This window comes from Marmota flaviventris, chromosome 9 (assembly GCF_047511675.1).
Source record: "Marmota flaviventris isolate mMarFla1 chromosome 9, mMarFla1.hap1, whole genome shotgun sequence".
Taxonomy (NCBI): domain Eukaryota; kingdom Metazoa; phylum Chordata; class Mammalia; order Rodentia; family Sciuridae; genus Marmota; species Marmota flaviventris.
The window spans coordinates 22,833,547-22,852,604 of record NC_092506.1 but is presented as its reverse complement, the minus strand read 5'-3'; the positions used below and the strand labels follow the sequence as shown (position 1 = coordinate 22,852,604).

General features: G+C 38.8%; 1 protein-coding gene across 1 annotated transcript in view; it reads left to right on the top strand.

The window, feature by feature from the left end:
* Positions 1 to 2,757: 2,757 nt before the first annotated feature.
* Hsd17b12 (hydroxysteroid 17-beta dehydrogenase 12) overlaps positions 2,758 to 19,058 on the top strand; it is a 148,336-nt gene continuing 132,035 nt past the window's right edge. The window contains exon 1 of the mRNA XM_027936716.2: positions 2,758 to 3,052. Coding sequence (XP_027792517.1) covers positions 2,893 to 3,052 — 160 coding nt within the window. The 5' untranslated portion in view covers positions 2,758 to 2,892. The remainder of the gene's footprint in view (positions 3,053 to 19,058) is intronic.

Genomic DNA, 19,058 nt, shown 5'->3' with positions numbered 1-19,058 from the left:
ACAGGCACACCCCACTGTGTCTGGCTGTTCTTATTTATTTATTAAAAAAAAAAATCCTACATCAACAATGTTTGTATGCCAAGACAGCTTCAGAGATACCAATTAGGAGGCTACTGCCATATTCCAGGATAGGAATGCATGTGATTTGGATTAGCTGTCAATGGCAGACATAAGAAGTGACCATTAAGGTGGGAAAGAACAGAACAGGCAAGTGTAGGCGTGTGTGCGTGTGTGTGTGTTTGAGTGAAAAACATATTTTGAATATGTTAAGTATGTGATGCTTGTTTTACTATTTTAAAATTAATTAAATCATTTTTTTTTTTTTTTTGGCAGTGCTAGGGATCAAACCCCGATCCTCACACATACTAGTAAGTGCTCTATTACTAAGGTCTACCCCCTCCCGGTCACTGGGTCACTGAAATGTTTATTTTACATCTGAATGGAGATGCCAAGTAGGCATCTGGACCTCCAAAGATAATCCTGGAATTTGGAAGTCATCAGTCATCTTACAACTGATATTGGGAACCAAAGTACTGGATAAAATCATGTAGGAGGATTGTCCAGAGAAGTAAAGAGAGCTGGGGTCTGAGCATAAGGGCACTGAATCATTTAGAGGCCAGTAAGAGGAAATGCCAGCAAAGGACTCTGGGAAAGAAGCAGCTAGTGAGAAAAATGGATTTCCCACTGCTAAATAATAGAATAGGAGAAGAACTGGGAATTGACCATTGGCTGCCTGTTGTATACTCAGTACTTAGCTCAGTGACAGGCACATAATTAAAGTACAATTAATATGTGCTGAATGAATCTTTACTTCTACTTCATTTGTTGGGTTCTTCTAGGGTTCCAGGCACTGTTCTAGGTCCTATAGATTCATAGCATACTGCCTCTAAACACAGATTCTTGTGTGGGCCATATACATGCCTACATATGAGTCAAAACTACGTATTGCTATTTTATAATGTTCCTTTCTTCTACCTTATCCTGAGGAAAATGGGACTGAATAGCTTGAGGGTACTGAGTTGGTGAGCAATGATGAGCTGGAATGTATAAATCTGGAGCTCTACTCTAAGCAAAGATATTGGGAAGTGGTAGAGGCTGAAGGAGAGGGTGGTGGGACTTTAAAATGAAGAGGCAGCCTCATCCAAAGGTATCAAACTCTAAACAGAATGATGCCAACTTCATTCACGTAACCGAATTCTAGTAGACAACTAACGTTATGAAGAACACTTCCAGCTTTATCACTGTACCTAATTTATCTGATAAGTGTGGAGAAAGAGTGGGGGGAGTGCACAGGAATATGGCTCAAAGTTAATATTATAAAACTATCAAGTTAGCCTCAAGATGAATTGAACTGTTACCCTTAGAATTACTACCCTGGAGTTCCTGCTTGAACCAAACAAACAAACAAAACAAAACAAACAAACAAACAAAAAACCCAAAACCAAAAACCAAAACAAAACCTTGAATCAGAAGGAAAAAACAACAACAACAACAAAAAACCTTGACTCACTAATGTGAGTCCAAATCCACGCCAGAAAAGGGAAGAGAAAGTCTTGAAGAGAGGAAAGGAGAATTATGGGTAAAACACTTACACAACTGTCTTACACTATTTCTGAAACTTACTTGGCATGAGCCACTCTGGCATGAGCTACCCCTGCAGCCAATAAACCGGCTTCCTGTTAATTTCTCAGGTGTCCAGACTCATCTGTCCTAAATCATTCCCTGAAACTCCACTCTCTAGTCAGGCGTGATGCTGGCACACCTGTAATCCCAGTGACTTGGGAAGCTGAGGAAGGAGGATCACAAGTTCAAAGCCAGCTTCCACAATTTCGCAAGGCCCTAACCAACTTAGAGAGGCTCTGCCTCAAAAATTAAAACAAAAAGGGTTGGGGATGTGGCTCAATACCCGGTTCCAAAAAAAAAAAAAAAGAAAGAAAGAAACTCCACTCGTTCACCACACAAAAACGGGAGGGGGGGGATTACAGAAATTTTTCTTTAACCCAGTTAGAAGGTAGGTTATCTTTCCAAAACTAATTGTTCTGCAAGCTGTATTCCTATGGTCCATTTTTTCGTTTATCTTACGGCTCTTCTGCCGTTCTGAATTAGAGTATCTGACTGTAGCAAGCTGTTTGCCTTGAACTCCAAGTAGTTGGGAACGACCAGTTGTTTCATGCATAAAGCGGGTGGGAGGCCAAGCCTATAGAAGAACCTGAAGACGTAAGTGTAACAAGAGCGAATGTGTGCGCTGGGGAAAGGCACAGAAACAGGGTACTGCAAGCCTTTATCCGGAAAGACTACGGGAACCACGACCCCACACTAACAACGATACAGAAGTGCTTATACAGAGGTGAAAATAAAACCATGGCTCCACGCACACTTCCTACTACAAACTTCCCATTCGCTGGCCGCTTCTCTGATCCAAAGTCTATCTTCAAACCAGGGCTAAATCAGGCTGGATCTGACTGGCCAATCAGAAAACTAGGACCACCGCAGCCAATGAGAAACCAGGGCGCTTTGGTGGGGTGAGACTTGCGGCCCGGGAGGGGAATCCTGTGGGTCTTGGTGAGGCGATTGGGCGGGACTGATACTTGATTGGCAGGTGAACGATCCACAGTCTTAGAACGGAAGCGCCACACGGTACGTGCAGGTGGGGGTGTGGGCGGGGCAACAAACCTATCATTAGCCAATAGATGACCCACTACTAGCAGAGGGAAAGATAAATCACCAATGGCAGCACGTATATGGCGCCGTGGGCGGGGTTTAGGCTCAAAGGGTTCTACGAAAGGCGCGTGAGTGTCGTCCTCGCAGTCACAGCTGGCACCTCCTTCTGACTTCATTCATTCGATTTTTTTTTCTTCCATTCACGGAGGTAGAAAGGCCTGCTCGAAAGCCATGGAGAGCGCTCTCCCAGCTGCCAGCTTTCTGTACTGGGTAGGCTTTGGCACCGTGGCCTACCTGTCCCTGCGCATCTCGTACTCGCTCTACACGGCTCTTCGCGTCTGGGGTGTGGGTAACGAGGCGGGGGTCGGCCCGGCGCTCGGTGAATGGGCAGGTGAGTCGGATGCCGCGCCGCGCCCTCCCTCCTGCCCCGGCTCGCGGCTCGGCGGGGCCCGCACAAACCAGGACTAGTGCTTGGCCTTCCCCTCCCCATCTTCCCTCGCCTTCCTCCCACTCCTGTGTCCCGCTCACCCGCCCTACCTCCCTTAGCCATCTTACGGCTTGCTCAGACTTGTGGACTTTTAAAATACTAAATACGTTGCTGGCTGAACTCTGGAAATCTGAAGTGCAACTTGGAAGGTGCGAGAAATCTGCCTTAGCTCTGAGGGGCTTGTGTCTTTGAAGCCATTCCGGGTTCGTGGCCGCAGTCAGGCGGCTTCCTACTCACCTTGAGCCTTTCCTTCCGAGTGCTTTTAAAAGAAAAGTTTTTAAAAACAGACGCTGTGCTTAGGATGAAAAGCCTTCAGTTGACTTGTTAGGAGTGAGGATGGGGCAAGGGGTGTGGAAGCGTTAAATTTCACCCTCTTTCGGATTCGTGGAACCTTGCCTCCTAACTGGAAATTTCATGTAATTTACAAAACCCCCTTTAAAAAAAAATTCCCCATAAACTTTTCTGGCGTTCGAATGAGTAGCAAAAGCTTATTGCTTTCTCAGAACAATCGCTCTTCACGTTGCAATCAGCAACATTGCAGAAGGTCGTTTGTGGGGAAAAGTATCCCCACGAAGTGAGTTAAACCTAGTTCCAGCCAACTGGAGGACTTTAAAAATGGAGGACAAAGGTCAGATTGGAGAATTTGGAAAAATTACTTGTTTTTGTTATCCCTTTTTTCCCTCTTTTCCTGCCCCCCCCCCTTTTTCTTTATTTTCCCTCTGTTTTGGCTTTTTAAAAACAAAACAAAAAAACCAAGCGTTTGCTTACGACATTCGTGGTTATTCTTTGATGTGATTATTCATTTTGATGTTCACTTCTGATTTTATTGAACTTTGGTGTGGTTAGGGTTGCTTGCAGACTGAGCTTAAGTAAGATACACGAATGTTATTCCATGTTATTTGTTCATTCAAAAACACTTAAAACAATTTATTGGGAAAGACATAATAATGTTAACCTTTTGGGATAGCAGCCTACACATTAGGAGAAAACATACACAAGTAGGAATGGGTGTATAAAATCTTTCCCTGATGTAAGCAGCTATTGACATAACACTTCACAGTACTTGTTATTCTTTGATAGTATCAAAGAAAGACTTTCAACTCTTTCATATAATAATCAAATTGTAATTTCAAAATTGACTCACCCAATTTCTTAGTTGTTGGTTTGGGAAAACTTGTTTGTGGACTTTATCAACAGTTACACAAGATACTAAAGCTATGGAGAATCAATTATCAAGATAAAAATTTGTGGGCTGGGGTTGTGGCTCAAGCGGTAGTGCACTCGCCTGTCACGCGCGGGGCACTGGGTTCGATCGATCGTCAGCACCACATACAAATAAAATAAAGATGTTGTGTCCCCCGAAAACTAAAAATAAATATTAAAAAAAGATAAAAATTTGTAATTTGCAATCAAAGAATAGTGTAAATAAATTTTAAACTATTTAAAATAATAATTTTTAAATAGTAATTTAAATATTACTATTTAAAAGTAATAACAACTTTAGTAACTTTTAAACTATTTAAAATTGACCATACTAATAACTCAAATAGTAAGTCCAAGTCATCTATATGTAATGCCTTAGTAAAAGTCAAATAATGTAACATTGTCATTTCATTGAAAACATTTGGCCCGAGGGGAAGGAAATTGATAAATAAGAGAAGGTTTTATATAGCATTCAGAATTAAAACATTGGGGCAGCAGAGAAGATCATGGTACACCCTGGATTATTGGAGAATCTTAATTTTTTAAGCTTTTAAACAGAAGCAGTGATCAAATTGGTATTTATAACATTATTTACATGTGGCCTGGATCTACAAAAAACAAAACAAAACCCTCTACTTCCTTAGTCTCTCCAAACAGGGAACCTTTTAAAAACAAAGGAAATTAAGATCAACACATTTTAAACAGGTTCTTTACAACAATTGGAGGTGGTGGTGGACACTTGAGTAATTAGGGTTTAATTACCTAAAAATAGGTAATTTGTTTAACCAAAGTTATGATTTTTACAATTAATCTTTATGTGTAAATAATACTAATAAGATGTCTACTTTACAAAACAGTCTGTTTATTCCTGTGCCAGCCTGGTGGGAGATAGTATTTGGGAGGCATTGCTTAATTGTACTACTCATTTAATATTTTTCTCAGTAATGTGTGTTGAATTGATAGTATATTTTTATTCTTGTTATTCTTAAATCTCTTCATGTGAGTAAATTCAGTTTTCCTCAGATTTGGGATCTGAAGTTCAGGGACTGTGGATTCTCAGTTTTTTTTGTTTCCCACAGTAGCTTGCACATTCAGATATGAGTTCTTCTAAACTTAAACTTGGAAAACCCCTGAAATACAAGCATGCTTTGCCATCAATAAAAATATTCTAGGCTACAGATTCACAATACCTTTATTTCATTTATTTATTTTTATGTGGTGCTGAGGATTGAACCCAGTGCTTCATATATGCTAGGCAAGCACTCTACCATTGAGCTATAACTCCAGCCCAAGGCCACAGATTCTTTAGTTAAGTTTTTAAGACCATATACTCATTACTCTTCACCCCCATTCCCCTCCCTTAATTCCTCATCAGGAGTTCAATCGACTTCTCTCCGAATTCTCTCTCCAGTCATGTTCCCACTCAAGTGAATCACATTGGTTCTACTGGGCTCCTAGTAGGTAAGTTTAGCCAATCTAGAGGGTAGGACTCTTTTGCCTGGCATACAGGTACTGTATTTCTTGAAAGAACAAAGAGATCCCATGAAAGTGGAGCTTCAGTAGTTTGAAGGTCAGTGTAATAAGTAATCAAAAGATTGCCAACGAAGGTAGTCAGTTCTTACTAAGGAGAGAACTGTCATTACTGCTGATCAGTAAAGAATGTAATCTGTAGAATTTGGTTTGAACATGGATAAACTTTGCATTTATTTGTGCAGTTTCTATCACTGGAGTTCATTAAAACAATTGCTATTGAAATAGAGATGATAGATGCAAGGGCAAGGTAAGCATACTTCCAAACTCAAGATATTCGATAACTTTAAACATCAGACGGCACTCTGAATGCCTGTTTTAGTTTTGAATGGAGAAGGTATTGCTCCAGATAGCAAAGAATAAATTACCCACTAATTATTTTATTAGTTAGATTTTTAAAAAATAGCTTATTGAGATGCTATTCATATACCATACAATTTATCCATTTAAAGTGTACAATTTAAGATTTTTATTATGTTCACAGGATTGTGCAGCCATCCTCAGATCCACTTTCAGAACATTTCATCCTCTGTCTTATACTCCATTTGCTCTCACTGCCTAACCCCTACCCACTCCATCCCTAGGCAGCTGCTTTGCTACGTGGATTTGCCTTTTGTGCACATTTCATATAAATGGAATCATTCAATATGCATTTTTTGTGTGTGACTGGCTTTTTTCATTTAGCATAACATTTTATTTTATTTTTAATATTTATTTATTAGTGTTTTTTAGGTGGACACATAATCTCTTTATTTTATTTTTATGTGGTGCTGAGAATCAAACCCAGTACCTCATGCATGCTAGGCGAACGTGCTACCACTTGAGCCACATCTCCAGCTCCAGCGTGATGTTTTCAAGGTGCATCCATCTTATAGCATCGAATCATTTTTATTGCTGAGGAATATTCTGTTCTATGGAATGAGGTTAGATTTCATGTAGGGCCTTCACCTCTGCATTTTGCTCTCTGCATATCTGCATTAGCAAATCCTCAAGGTGTTGCAGCTTTGGGTGCTGATGGAACTCATCTAGATCTATAATAGTCCAAGGTTTTTCTAATTCAGTGGTTCCTGAGCACTTATAAAGGACATGTTGTGCTGGAGTTCTCTGGAAAAGGCATTCATCAAAATTGCTTAGCCAAGCTCCAGCAATCAAAGGATTTCCAAGATTACCAGTCTGATCACATTCTGTTTGCACATTAGATACATATATAGGATTTACCTGAAATGACTCAAGACTTCTGAAGAAATCAAAACTTATCAATAGGGCCTTTCTTTAGGATTTGAGATATCACATGATTTGAAGAACTACATATGAAATGTTAATTTTTAAAATTGGCAAACCCAGAGGAATATTAATAACCACCATTTGTTGAATACTTGAAGTATGCCAGGCACTTGACAGATATTGTCTCAAATCTCTCTTTGAGCTGTACTCCATTTCCCCTGTGAATAAGGAGGAAATGAATGCTTAGTTAAATAATTTCCCTCGTCTATAGTTTCACAGATGGAGAATTGCAGATAGGAATTGAAGCAAAGTTATCCATTCTGCAAGATCCTCATGCTTGTGGTGGTGATTGGCTTATAGACTGGATGAGTTGGGAGTGGATTTCTTTATACCCTAGGAACTTTATTAAAAACTTTTTGATTCAAGGCACACTCTAAAATTTGCACATGCTTGTCATCTTTGGAAGTATCGCAGAATAGTTGGTTCATTTTAGAATCACGTAGCTGGTGATTTTCTTCAGATTTGTAATCATGAATCTTGTTGAACATTGGAAGGTCACTGAGAGGCTTAGTAAAGCAAATGGTTGGACTGTCATCATATGTCTGGACTTCAAATATTTTCTGTTTATGATGCCAGCATTCTCCAATAAATTAGTGATTCCCTAGAGGTCCAGCTTGGTGAATATAGCATGCTCCCTATTGACACTCTGAAAGTCCTAGTATCAGGGAGTAGGTATCTGTTTTTAATAATGAGCTGATGTTGGTCATAGTACCCATTATAAGGACCATGTTTTTCAAAAAATCAGAGCAGGTGAAGTCATAAAAGTTCTTGAGTACTTATTCATTCTGCATTTTAGCTCTCAAAAGGGAGTCCATGTGCCTAAATGGGTCAAGTTCTCTAGATCGGAGTTAGCAGGGCAACCTTAAAGTTCTGGCGCCAAAGGCTATGAAAGAGGAAGTCGACCAGCTGGCAAGCAGACCTGGATGCTCTTTGGAGGAAAAATCAAGAGGGACGTGTCGCAGAATTAGAGATTTAGAATCTTTCTCCCCTTACCCTCACGGGCCCCCTTGTCCCTGTCCTGCCTTTTCTGTTTTCCTTCCTTTATGTGCAACACTAACTTTCCTATTTAGAAATCAAACATTGGACCTTGGGGACCCAAACCTATACTTGGATGCTAGCTCTTGTATTATTAGCAGGTTTCATAGGATTGTTGTAAAGGTAAATGAAAACACTTATTTTGTGTAAATCATGTTAACTGTGCCTGGCACAAGGTGTGTAATATTCATAATATTATTTGCCTTAGTAGCCTTATGAGCTAATTGCCAGAATAAGGCTTAATAAGAAAAAGGAAGGTGGCTGATCTTCAGAAAACAGAGATTACTGTTGCCACTGAATCTGAGAGTGTTGGGCTTCAAAACTGATTTTTGTTTTAATTGGTTGAAATTGAATATAATATATTTATTTCAGTTTCAGAAAAAAAGGTCCTGATTTTAGATAATGAAATTTATAAGTCCAGAATACATGGTAAATGGATTTGAATAGATAAACTGTAATACCATTAGATGCTATTTATAGAAAAGGGCAAGTTAAAAGATGTTGAAAAAAAATAGTGGATCTTTTATTTCATTTCTATCCTTGTGATCCTTAGCAAAAAATCAAAATACAGCAGTTCTTATGCATGTTTCTGGGATAGATTGAGATTAAGGCTGAGGAGGCAAGGCAAGCAAAACCTTGGGGGAGTGTGTGATATTACACTTTTCATTTGCCCATCTCTCTAGAGTGCTAAGGTCCAAGGAGATGACAAACAGTAATCAAATGTACACATTGTGGAAAGAACATTTGCTTGGTTCTGTGAGAGTTTGTGGGGGAGGTAATAGAGCTGCCCTTGGGAAGCTTTACAGAGCTGAGATCTGAAGGGTAAGTGTGAGATAGCTCCGTGTAGAGTGCAGAAAGAACAGAAGGAAGAGCATTCTTTTTTGGGGGTGGTATTGGGGAATTGAACTCAAGGGCACTTAACCACTGAGCCACACCCCCAGCCCTATTTTGGATTTTATCTAGAGACAGGGTCTCACTGAGTTGCTTAGTGCTTCCATGTTGCTGAGGCTGGCTTTGAACTTGTGATCCTCCTGCCCTTAGCTTCCCAGACTGCTGGGATTACAGGTTGTGCCCATCACACTCAGCTGAGGCAGGAAAGAGCTCGGAAACAGTGGGCATGATGTTGCAAGGAGCTCGAGAGGAAGGAAGGCGTCACCAAGCAGGGCCCTTTCATCTGTGTCCTAAGAGTGATGGGAAGCAGTTGGGGGAATTTGAAGCAGAAGGATAATGTTGTTGAGTTTGTACTTATGAAGAGAATTTCACCATGGTGAGTAGAATTTCACCATTTCTTTCTTGGGGAAGAATCAAATCACTGTGGTATGGGAAGTTTTCTTTGCCAGGGACTGAGTGATGGGGTTGTTGAATGAACCCTGGAACCGGGTTACAGCTTTCTCAAGGTAACTAAGTCTGCCACAAATCCCTGTCAGAAGGAATGTTTTGTTTGATATTTTGATTTTTTTTTCCTAGCAAGGCAAGACATTTACCCTATCTCCAACTGTCAATTCCAGGGATACTGTCTGCTTTCCAAAAAGTCATTTTACTACCATCAGGTAAAATTATTTCTATTTAAATAACTCAGTCATAGGAGGAAAGGAGGCAAGGCTAGACAATTTAAGAAATTGAACTGTTAGTGCCTCTCAAGGGTGTTCCATTGGGAAACAGTATTGCTGACAACAGATGCACTTTGGAGTCAGTGGGCACAGGCAAGCTTTGCTGCTCACTAAGCTCTTTGACCTTGGGCAAAAATGGTCAACCTCTGAGCTTAGCTTCCTTCATCTTTTAAATGGGAATGATAGTTTTCAGGATTATTGTGATTGTTATGAAATAAGATGTAAATGAGGTTCTCATGTAGTTCTTTGCACATTTTTATGGATTCCAAATAATATGTTTAAGAACATCTTTTATTTGTATAAAGTATTCTTATTTGACAAAAAGGAATTGTAGTTCACTCAGTTGACTGTGGAAAAAGCTGAAGTTAGAAACAGATAAATTAGTAGATGACTAATATGCCTGCAGAAGAGTTACTTGGTGAAAGATTTACTATCAGTTCATTTATTTGTGACTCCTCTTTAGTAAATCTTAGATAGGGTGGACTTAGAAAAATTTGGATAGGTCCAGTTGTTCAGTTACATTTGAGAAAACTTTTCAATCCTTTGAGTCTTCTTCTCCATGTGTAATGTGTTAGGAAAGCCCCTTGACTCCAATTTCAGAATAACCAGAGTCCACTCATTTCTTTCTTTTTTTTTTTTAATACAAAGTTTTTTTTAGAGAGAGAGAGAGAGAATTTTAATATTTATTTTTTAGTTTTCGGCGGACACAACATCTTTGTTTGTATGTGGTGCTGAGGATTGAACCCGGGCCGCACGCATGCCAGGCGAGCGTGCTACCGCTTGAGCCACATCCCCAGCCCTAGTCCACTCATTTCTAAGCCATCAAGAGCTCTTGCCCTAATAACAGTAATAGCCTCCTGTTTCTCCACCTTTGCTCTCCAATGGTTGATTCTCATACAGTAGCCAGAGTGATCTTTAGAAGACTCTGGTCAGATCATGTGATGCTTGCCCTGATCTCTCCAGTAGCTTCTCATCCTACTTGAATTAAAACCTGAAATCCATCCTGTGATATTAAACAAGGCTTTAAAACCATTTGCCTCCTTTTGCCTCTGACCTCATCTTCACCCACTTTCCCTCTTACTCCTGCCCTTCTAGCCACACTGACCTCTTATTTGTTTTGTTTCTTTTTTTTTTTTTTTTTTAACATTTGAGCCACATCCTCAGGCCTTTTTTTATATTTGTTTAGACACAGGGTCTTGCTGGTGCTTAGGGCCTCACTAAATTGCTGAGGCTGGCTTTGAACTTGCCATCCTCCTGCCTCAGTCTCCCAAGCTACTGAGATAACAGTCCTGTGCCATCACATCTGGCTTCATTGTTTTTTGAACAGACCTGGCATTGCTATCTTGTGTCCTTGGCCCCCCACCCTCACCCTGCAGATAGTCACATAGCTGACTCTCATTCAAGCCTTTGTTCAAATATCTAAATGGAACCTACCATTTTACCTTTAAAAAGACAGTCCTCTCTCCCATACCCCCACCTTGATCTCTTTTACCCTGCTCTACTTTTCTTTTTTGTTGGTATCTGTTCTCATCTCCTGTCCTGTATATTTTGCTTTTTTATGATGTTTCTTATTTTTAGAAGTAAGCACCATGAAGGCAAGGATTGTCTTTTTTGTTCACATATTAATCTCAAGCACATAGGACAGTGCCTGCACACAGTAAGTTTTGACATGTAATTGTTGAATAAATGCAAATATCAAGTTATTCAGTATATTTGAGATTAAGAGCTAATGTATTTTTATGGATTGTCTTTCTACATTCCCTTAAGTTTGAATAGTGACAAATTTAAGAATGTTGGTCTTTCAAAAATGAAATTATTTAGTCTTAAAACAGAATACAGACTATAACCTCAGGCAGAAGTTGTCCTAGTTTAGGCTCTGGAGCTGGCTTACCTGCTTTTTGAATCCTGGCTTTGACAGTTACAAGCTGTGTCACCTTGACTTTGTGTGTCTCAGTTTCCTCATTTGTAAAATCAGGATCTATTTGGTTTGCAGTTCTGATTAAATGAGGTTAAGTGATTTAGCGGGTGTGAACACTTAGAACAACACCTGACATAGTAAATGCTGATATTGTTATGTCTGTTATCACTTTTGTCTGTGGAGATGTCCATCTTTTCTGTTTTAGACTTTTTCTTGAATTTCTAATAACTTGCTGTATATATATCCCTCTGGGTAGTGATGAAAGATTTAATCCTAGCATGTTTAAAATTCATCTCTCCAACTTGTTCTAAACTTCCTATTTTTGCTAATTATATCACCACCTTGCTCATCACCCAGGTCTTTATCAGAGACAACAAATTCAGGTGCCTCAGGCAGGTAAAGGAAATGAGAGGAGTGGCCAGAGGAGGTGCATATGGAGAGATGTCTGGCTGCTCAAGGGTGGTGTGCTTGTTGCAACCCCCACTCAGCATCACCCTTTAGCCATGTAGGTGTAGACCTTGAAGCTTTCTTACAAGAAGCCCAGATCTAGATTTTCATGTGGAGACTTTCTTAAATTTTTAAGGTTCATGCAAATTTCTCAGATTTATTGTGTGGGCTAAATATATTATGCTAAAGGGTCAAATTCAGCAAGTGGCCAGTTTGCTTCTTGAATTCCTAGAATCATGCTTTCTTTCCCACAGTTGGACAGGAAATTGCCAAGTCATACTGAATCTGCCATCACAGGCTCTTTTGCATCTACATTGCCCTAATGCATTTCCTACTTACCAATTCTTATGCACCCTCTGTATTAACTTTAGTCTTGCAAAAATATCTCCAGTATATTACTTGTTAAACTTTACATACACACAAAAAAAATTTGGCATCTATGCAAACATCAAGCTCCTCAGTGCATTTTGAACCTGCTCTTGTGTCTTCTTCTGGTGACTTCTCCAATATGTATTCTTCTTTGGGTGAGTAGCTCATGTCCCAGACCCTCCCACCACCTCCTGTACGGAAAACCTTAATAGGTTTCCTTGACTGTTCGATGTTGGTTACACTGCCTGAAGTGCCCTTTCTCCTGTTCCACATTCTTTCCACGGTTTCATTTTGTGAGATTTTACCCATATTTTAGAGTGCAGATTATGAATTTTTTTCCTTGGGGACTGCCACATGGCAGTCATTATGTACTTTTGGAGCTCTGATAATGACTGTTCTTTTATGTGAGTTTACTTTTTTTTCCTATTCACATTTGTTATCTTAGTTGTAAGATACATGAGGGCATACATTTGTTCTAAACACATTGTGGTACTGAGGCTTGATCCCTGGGGCACTGTATCTCTCACCTACATCCCTAGCCCTGTTTATCTGGAGAAAGGGCCTCACTAAGTTGCCTCAGTCTCCTGAGTAGCTTGGATTACAGGGTGTTCTACTGTGCCTAGTTCACCTTTGTTTTAAATTTCCCACCTGAAAAGATAGACTGGAATGAAACTAAGACTGGGTAAGCAAAGACTGGTTACATTGTTATGGAAACAGGGCTATGAAAATAGCTTTGAAAGTGTGAAATGCAGCTAAGATCAAAAATTTTTCTTGAGTGGCATTGAGGTAACAAGCTAACCTTTCTTCATCTGTGATTTTAGGAAACTGTTACAGAGCACTGAACACTCTGCTGACAATAAAATTTAAATATTAATACATTTTGGTTATGTATTACTTGTCTCTAGATCTTCATTACAAAACTGTTGCAAATAGACTTTCTTTTAAATAAAAAATTTTTTTCCAATTAAAATTTCTGTAAAACTTTGCTAATTGGGAATGCTGAGATAAATTAGTGAAAAATTCAGTTCTAGGAAATGTAGGTCAAAATGTAGTTTTTTATTTGGAAGCCCTAATGAAATAACCCCAAACCTTCTAGAACCTTCAGACTTTTAAAAATTATTGGAGACGTAGCCAAATTCCCTGGAAAATTTCTTTTGATTGTAAAGACATGGAATGGTGAGTATATAGAGCGAATAATTGCAAAAAAATTAAATATAGAACATTGAATATATAGTTTATTTGCTTCATGGAAAGAAGCAAATACTACAGTTAGTTGACAGGATTTACAAAAATGCAGTTAGTCATTTTGTAAATCTGAGAAAATGGAAGGGTTGTCAAGAGGTAGGAAAGAACAATGATAGAATAACTGAACTGGAAGAATTGTTAGCAACCTCTTTAGTTGAACTATGAGGAAAACATGAGCAGGAAGAAATGATGACTTGCTCACAGTCATGCATCAGTTAGACAGTGGCAGGCAAGATAGTTCAGTGGCGAAGGGCAGAAACTGGTGGCTATACCTATGGTAGATTGAATGCTGGGAGTGATGAGCAGCAGGCTCTGACAGCAGGGTAGTGAAGAGAGTAGTCAGGGACAAAGTAGAGGAAAAGCGGAGGTGATTTGTGGTACCTGTTGAACTTTCTCAGTCTGAGATGCTCCAAAATCCAAAAGTCTTTGAACATATTATACATGGCACTTGAAAAGTTCAGATTTTGGAGCATTTCAGATTTCAGCTTTGTGGTTGAAGGATGCTCAGCTGGTAAAGTTTATGCAAATATCCTAAAATCTGAAAAACTCCGGAATCTGAAACACTTCTGATCTGACTTTTGGAGGCCCAGCCTGTAACAGTGAGAACGCTGGCCACACATTCCTGCAACTGATATGAGGAAAAAAAATGGCCCTTTCAGACAAGAGTCTGAAGCTGTAAGGAAATGATGTGTACCTCTGTAGTCCTGAGGGCACCCTTATACCACATGCTCTTGGTATACCCTATCTAGATAATAGGAGTGGGGGAATTTGTTCTTTTTATGAAGTGGTACGAGTGAAGTTGTTTGCTCCAATATCTCTTAACTACAGTCTCAGTCCAAACCACTGATAATGTTGACACTGAATTGCCAAAGAAATATATTGTTTTAGTGAATGCTTCTCAAGGTGGCCAGGAAAGGGTACAGTATCTTTTCGAAATTTAAATAAACAGTTTTAAAGTTTCCTTAACATTTTTATTATGTATAAGACTCATTCTCCAGATTGGTTTTTCTCTAATGACTGACATTAACTGCTCACAGCCAAGATAGCTTCCAGTAGAAATATTACCAGGCTTGCTTTAATGATAGCTGAAACTCCAGTCCTGTCACATGAACAGTGCTAATGCAATAAACAACCTCCCCTAATCTTGCACATTCAATCTTATACTTTTGCTTTGGAACAGAGAGCCTGCTATTGCTTATCTGTTGTTGCAATCCTGCCATTGCCTGACTGTGTGAAAGGAGGTGATAATGTGTAGATAATGTGAAGAAAAAACAATACCAAACCCACATGATGGATAACATTCACACATTGTGAATTAAGGGAGGCTGAATTTAAGAAATGTTGACATCTTAAATGATGACATCTTAATTTACAAAGTCCTTTCCAAGTGTTTTTTAAGGATGCCCACAGCAACCCTGTGAGGCAGGTTGAGGTTGGTTTTGTTATTTTCACGTAATATACCAGGATAGGGGGACATACAGTGAGGGGTTTAAGGGTTACACAGCTAATAAATGGCAAAAGAAATTGAATTTAGATTTTCTGACTTCAGGCTCCATGTTGTTTGCAATTTACTGCCAGAGTTCCTGAGTAAGGGTGATTTATTGCAATTTGGAATACTTGCACAAGAGCTCACAAGTTGGAGTGTTCCTCAAATGTTGCTTGAATGTGAAAGGTCTGTTTATGTCATGGCAATAGACCAAATACACTGGCTGTAAAGAATCAGTCAGGTGTACTTGTTAAAAATAGATTGTAGGATTTCACTACAGACCTGCTGAATCAAAATCTCCAAGAAAAGAATAGTTATTCTCAAGACATCATGCAATTTGAGAAACACTGTACTACGGTCAAGCTAATCCTAGAAGAAGGCAGGGGGTTATCCAGGCAGATTTTTGAGCCAAGTATCTATTCTTGATTAATAATAGATACTTTTTGGTTAATGATAGTGTTAAAACTTATAATGATTTCTGTACTTAACATTTTCTCATAATTATTATAGTTAAATAGTAATTTTAAGATTAAAAAAAAAACACTTGGAACTTCAGTATATTCTTATGCAATGAGAGCAGTAGGTAGCAGGCCCAGTATTTCCTGGTCTTTATCAGTTGAGGACAAAGGACTCAGTAAGAATGGTTTTGGGTAAATGCAAAATAATAGAAGATTTTGTTCCTTGTTTGTTTTGAACCCAGAGGTGCTTAACCCTAGCCACATACTCAGCCCCATGTTTTGTTTTGAGGCAGAGTCTCACCACATTGCTTATGCTTTCCTAAGTTGTTTTAAACTTTCTATCCTCCTGCCTCTGCTTCCGCCTCCTGAGCTGCTGGGTAGAAGTTTTAATTTGCTTTTGGTTTAAGTAGGTCCATAGAAGCATAGCTGAGGGCTTTGTAAACTTAACCATAAAGAATTGTGATTTTTTTGGGCTGGGGTTTTGACTTGGTGGTAGAGTGTTTGTCTAACACGTGTGAGGCACTGGGTTTGAGCCTCAGCACCACATAGAAATAAATGAATAAAACAAAGGTATTGGGTCCACCTACAACTAAAACTTAAAAAGAATTGTTTTTTTTTTTTTTTTTTTTTAGTGGCTCTCTTAGTTTATTTTTATTACATTGAGACAAAAGAAAATTTTAAGTCTGTTTTCTTTCCTTATTAGTGCAATTTCAAAAATTATCTTTGTTGTGAAATTATTAATATAAGATACTTTTTGACAATGATTCTTTTTTTTTTTTTAAAGAGAGAGAGAATTTTTTTTTTTAATATTTATTTTTTAGTTTTCGGCGGACACAACATCTTTGTTTGTATGTGGTGCTGAGGATTGAACCCGGGTTGCTTGCCTGGCGCTACTGCTTGAGCCACATCTCCAGCCCCTGACAGTGATTCTTAAGGAGACAGTAGACTGGAGAGACTAATCCAATCAATTTATTTATTTATTTTTGAGTCCTACAAATGATGAGTTAAAAAGAAAATTCCCTTAAATTCAGCCAAAAAAATTTATACTTTAATTGGCCATCTGGATGACCTTTGTAGTGATTAAGCAGTGGAGTTGGGTCATTGATTCAGCACAAACATATCCATTGTGTGCTGATTATGTGGCGGATCCAGTGAATATAATGTGAGTGAGAAATCCTTGGCCTCTACCTCATTGTTGTAGCAGAGGACGCACATATTATATACTCCAAAAAATGTAAAAGGAGCCAGTTATATTGGCAATAACGTAGTTCAGGAGCTTACAGATGTTTTTTGGCAGGGGTGGGGGGGCATAACATTTAATCCAACGCATGGAAGAACAGTAGTAGAAAGAAGGGGATAATGTTCACAATGGTAATAAGATGATGTTTATTAAAAATCTTAACGTGGATCAGATCTTATTCTAACTAACTGAATTAAATCATTTAACCAATAAGGTAGGTCTTGCTAATATTCCCATTTTACCGAAAGAAATTGAAAATATAAACACGTTGAGCAATTTGATTAAAGCCCCAGGGCTCTTAAGTGGAGGAGCATCTGAGGTTTAAACAAGTCTGTCTCCTTGAATGTCCTCTCTTAGTCACTAATACACTAAACTGCATTGACAAATTAGACAGGGTTGGGTGAGGAGGGTTGGGCACAGAACAGTATTTCGGCAGAAAGAACACCTTGGGTGAAGACTTTGATGCAGGAGAAAACATTAAAGGAACTGGAGACTGCTGCATCTGAAAGTTCTAGGAGAGTGGGAAGAGATAAGAGTAGAGAAATATAGAAAGGAGGCCAGACCCTAAAGGACCTGGAGGCCATGTAAGGGTTTATTTGTCCTAAAGGATGGTAAAATCTTGGGTAGAATTTAAACAGCAGAATATCATGATTAAATTTATACTTTGGATGATTTAATTTGATATTTTGGAGAATGGGTGTAGAGGAAACATCCCTGGAGATGAGGAAATCACCAGGAAATTGGTGGAGGTAAACCAGCTATTGGTGGGGTATTGGCTTAGGTAAAGGGAACAGGGGCAGGAACTGAAAGAGGGAGTCAGATGAGAGATAGGAGGTGGAGGTCATGGGTTCTTACTATAGATTTATGATTTTGGAGGTAAGGGAGATAGCAGAGTCCAGAAGGACTGGGAGGTGTTGGGGCTGTAGGCACTGACAAAATACAAAGAAAATGGGACAGGCTTTGGGTAAAAAAATGAGGTTAATTTCTGACAGTTTCTGTGTGTATGTCATGCATTCTTACTATAGATGAGCACCAAACTGAGCCAAATGTGTTCCAAAAGTTCCATGCCTCAGTCCTTTGTTTCAACCATCATTTATAATTGTCCTAAATTATATGCTGTAGTTTATAGTCTTTAGAAAAGTTTGGAGCCTCAACATGTAATATTTTAGGAAAGAGAGCATTATTTTTAAACACTCTTGAGTGTAGCACTCTATGCTGTAGTTTGGTGGTAAATTTACTATTTCCTTTTTTGGACAGGAAGTATAGTGGAATGTGCACTAGATTATCACAAGACTGGAGTCCTTGTCCCACTTATTAGTAAAGTTGTGGAATCTTTGATCAACCATTCTATTCTTTTCATCTGTCAGATTTGTCTAAAAATCCTCACCTTGTCTGTCTTCAGAGAAGAGTCTTTGGGAACAGTGTAGAAAGTACAAAGCATCATGCACATACAAGGTTTTGGCCTTTCCCCTCACTTCTCTTTTTAATTAGAAACCTAGAAATAGAATTGCCCCATGATTTGATAAAATTGTGTGAGGTTCAGATCACTTCAGATTTATTTTGGGATCAGCTGCAACTTTGTCGTGATCAACACCTGATTCTCTTTTTGATGTGATTATCTAATATATGTCAATTTTAGAATATAACTAAAACAGATTTTTTTCCTATAACTTTGTTAATTTTAGAATATAATTGGGAACAGATTTTTTTTCCCTATAACTGTGTTTCTGAACCAAGTAATTTAACCACTGTGTTAAAGAAGTACCTTAAGCTTCAACTTCATTTTTAATTTTAGTTTTATTTATTTATTTGTAGTTTTAGATGGACAGTATGCATTTATTTTATTTGTTTCATTTTTATGTAGTGCTAAGGATTGAACCCAGTGTCTCATGCATGCTAGGCAAATGCTCTGCCACTGAGCTATAGCTCTGGCCCCCTTAATTTTATTTTTTTTGCAGTACTGGGGATTGAAGCCAGAGTATTAATACTCGGCAAGCACTCTACCACTGAGCCATACTCCAGCCCTCAACTTTATTTTTAACATATATAAAAGGTATGGAAATGGGCTAATATATAGTTATTGTT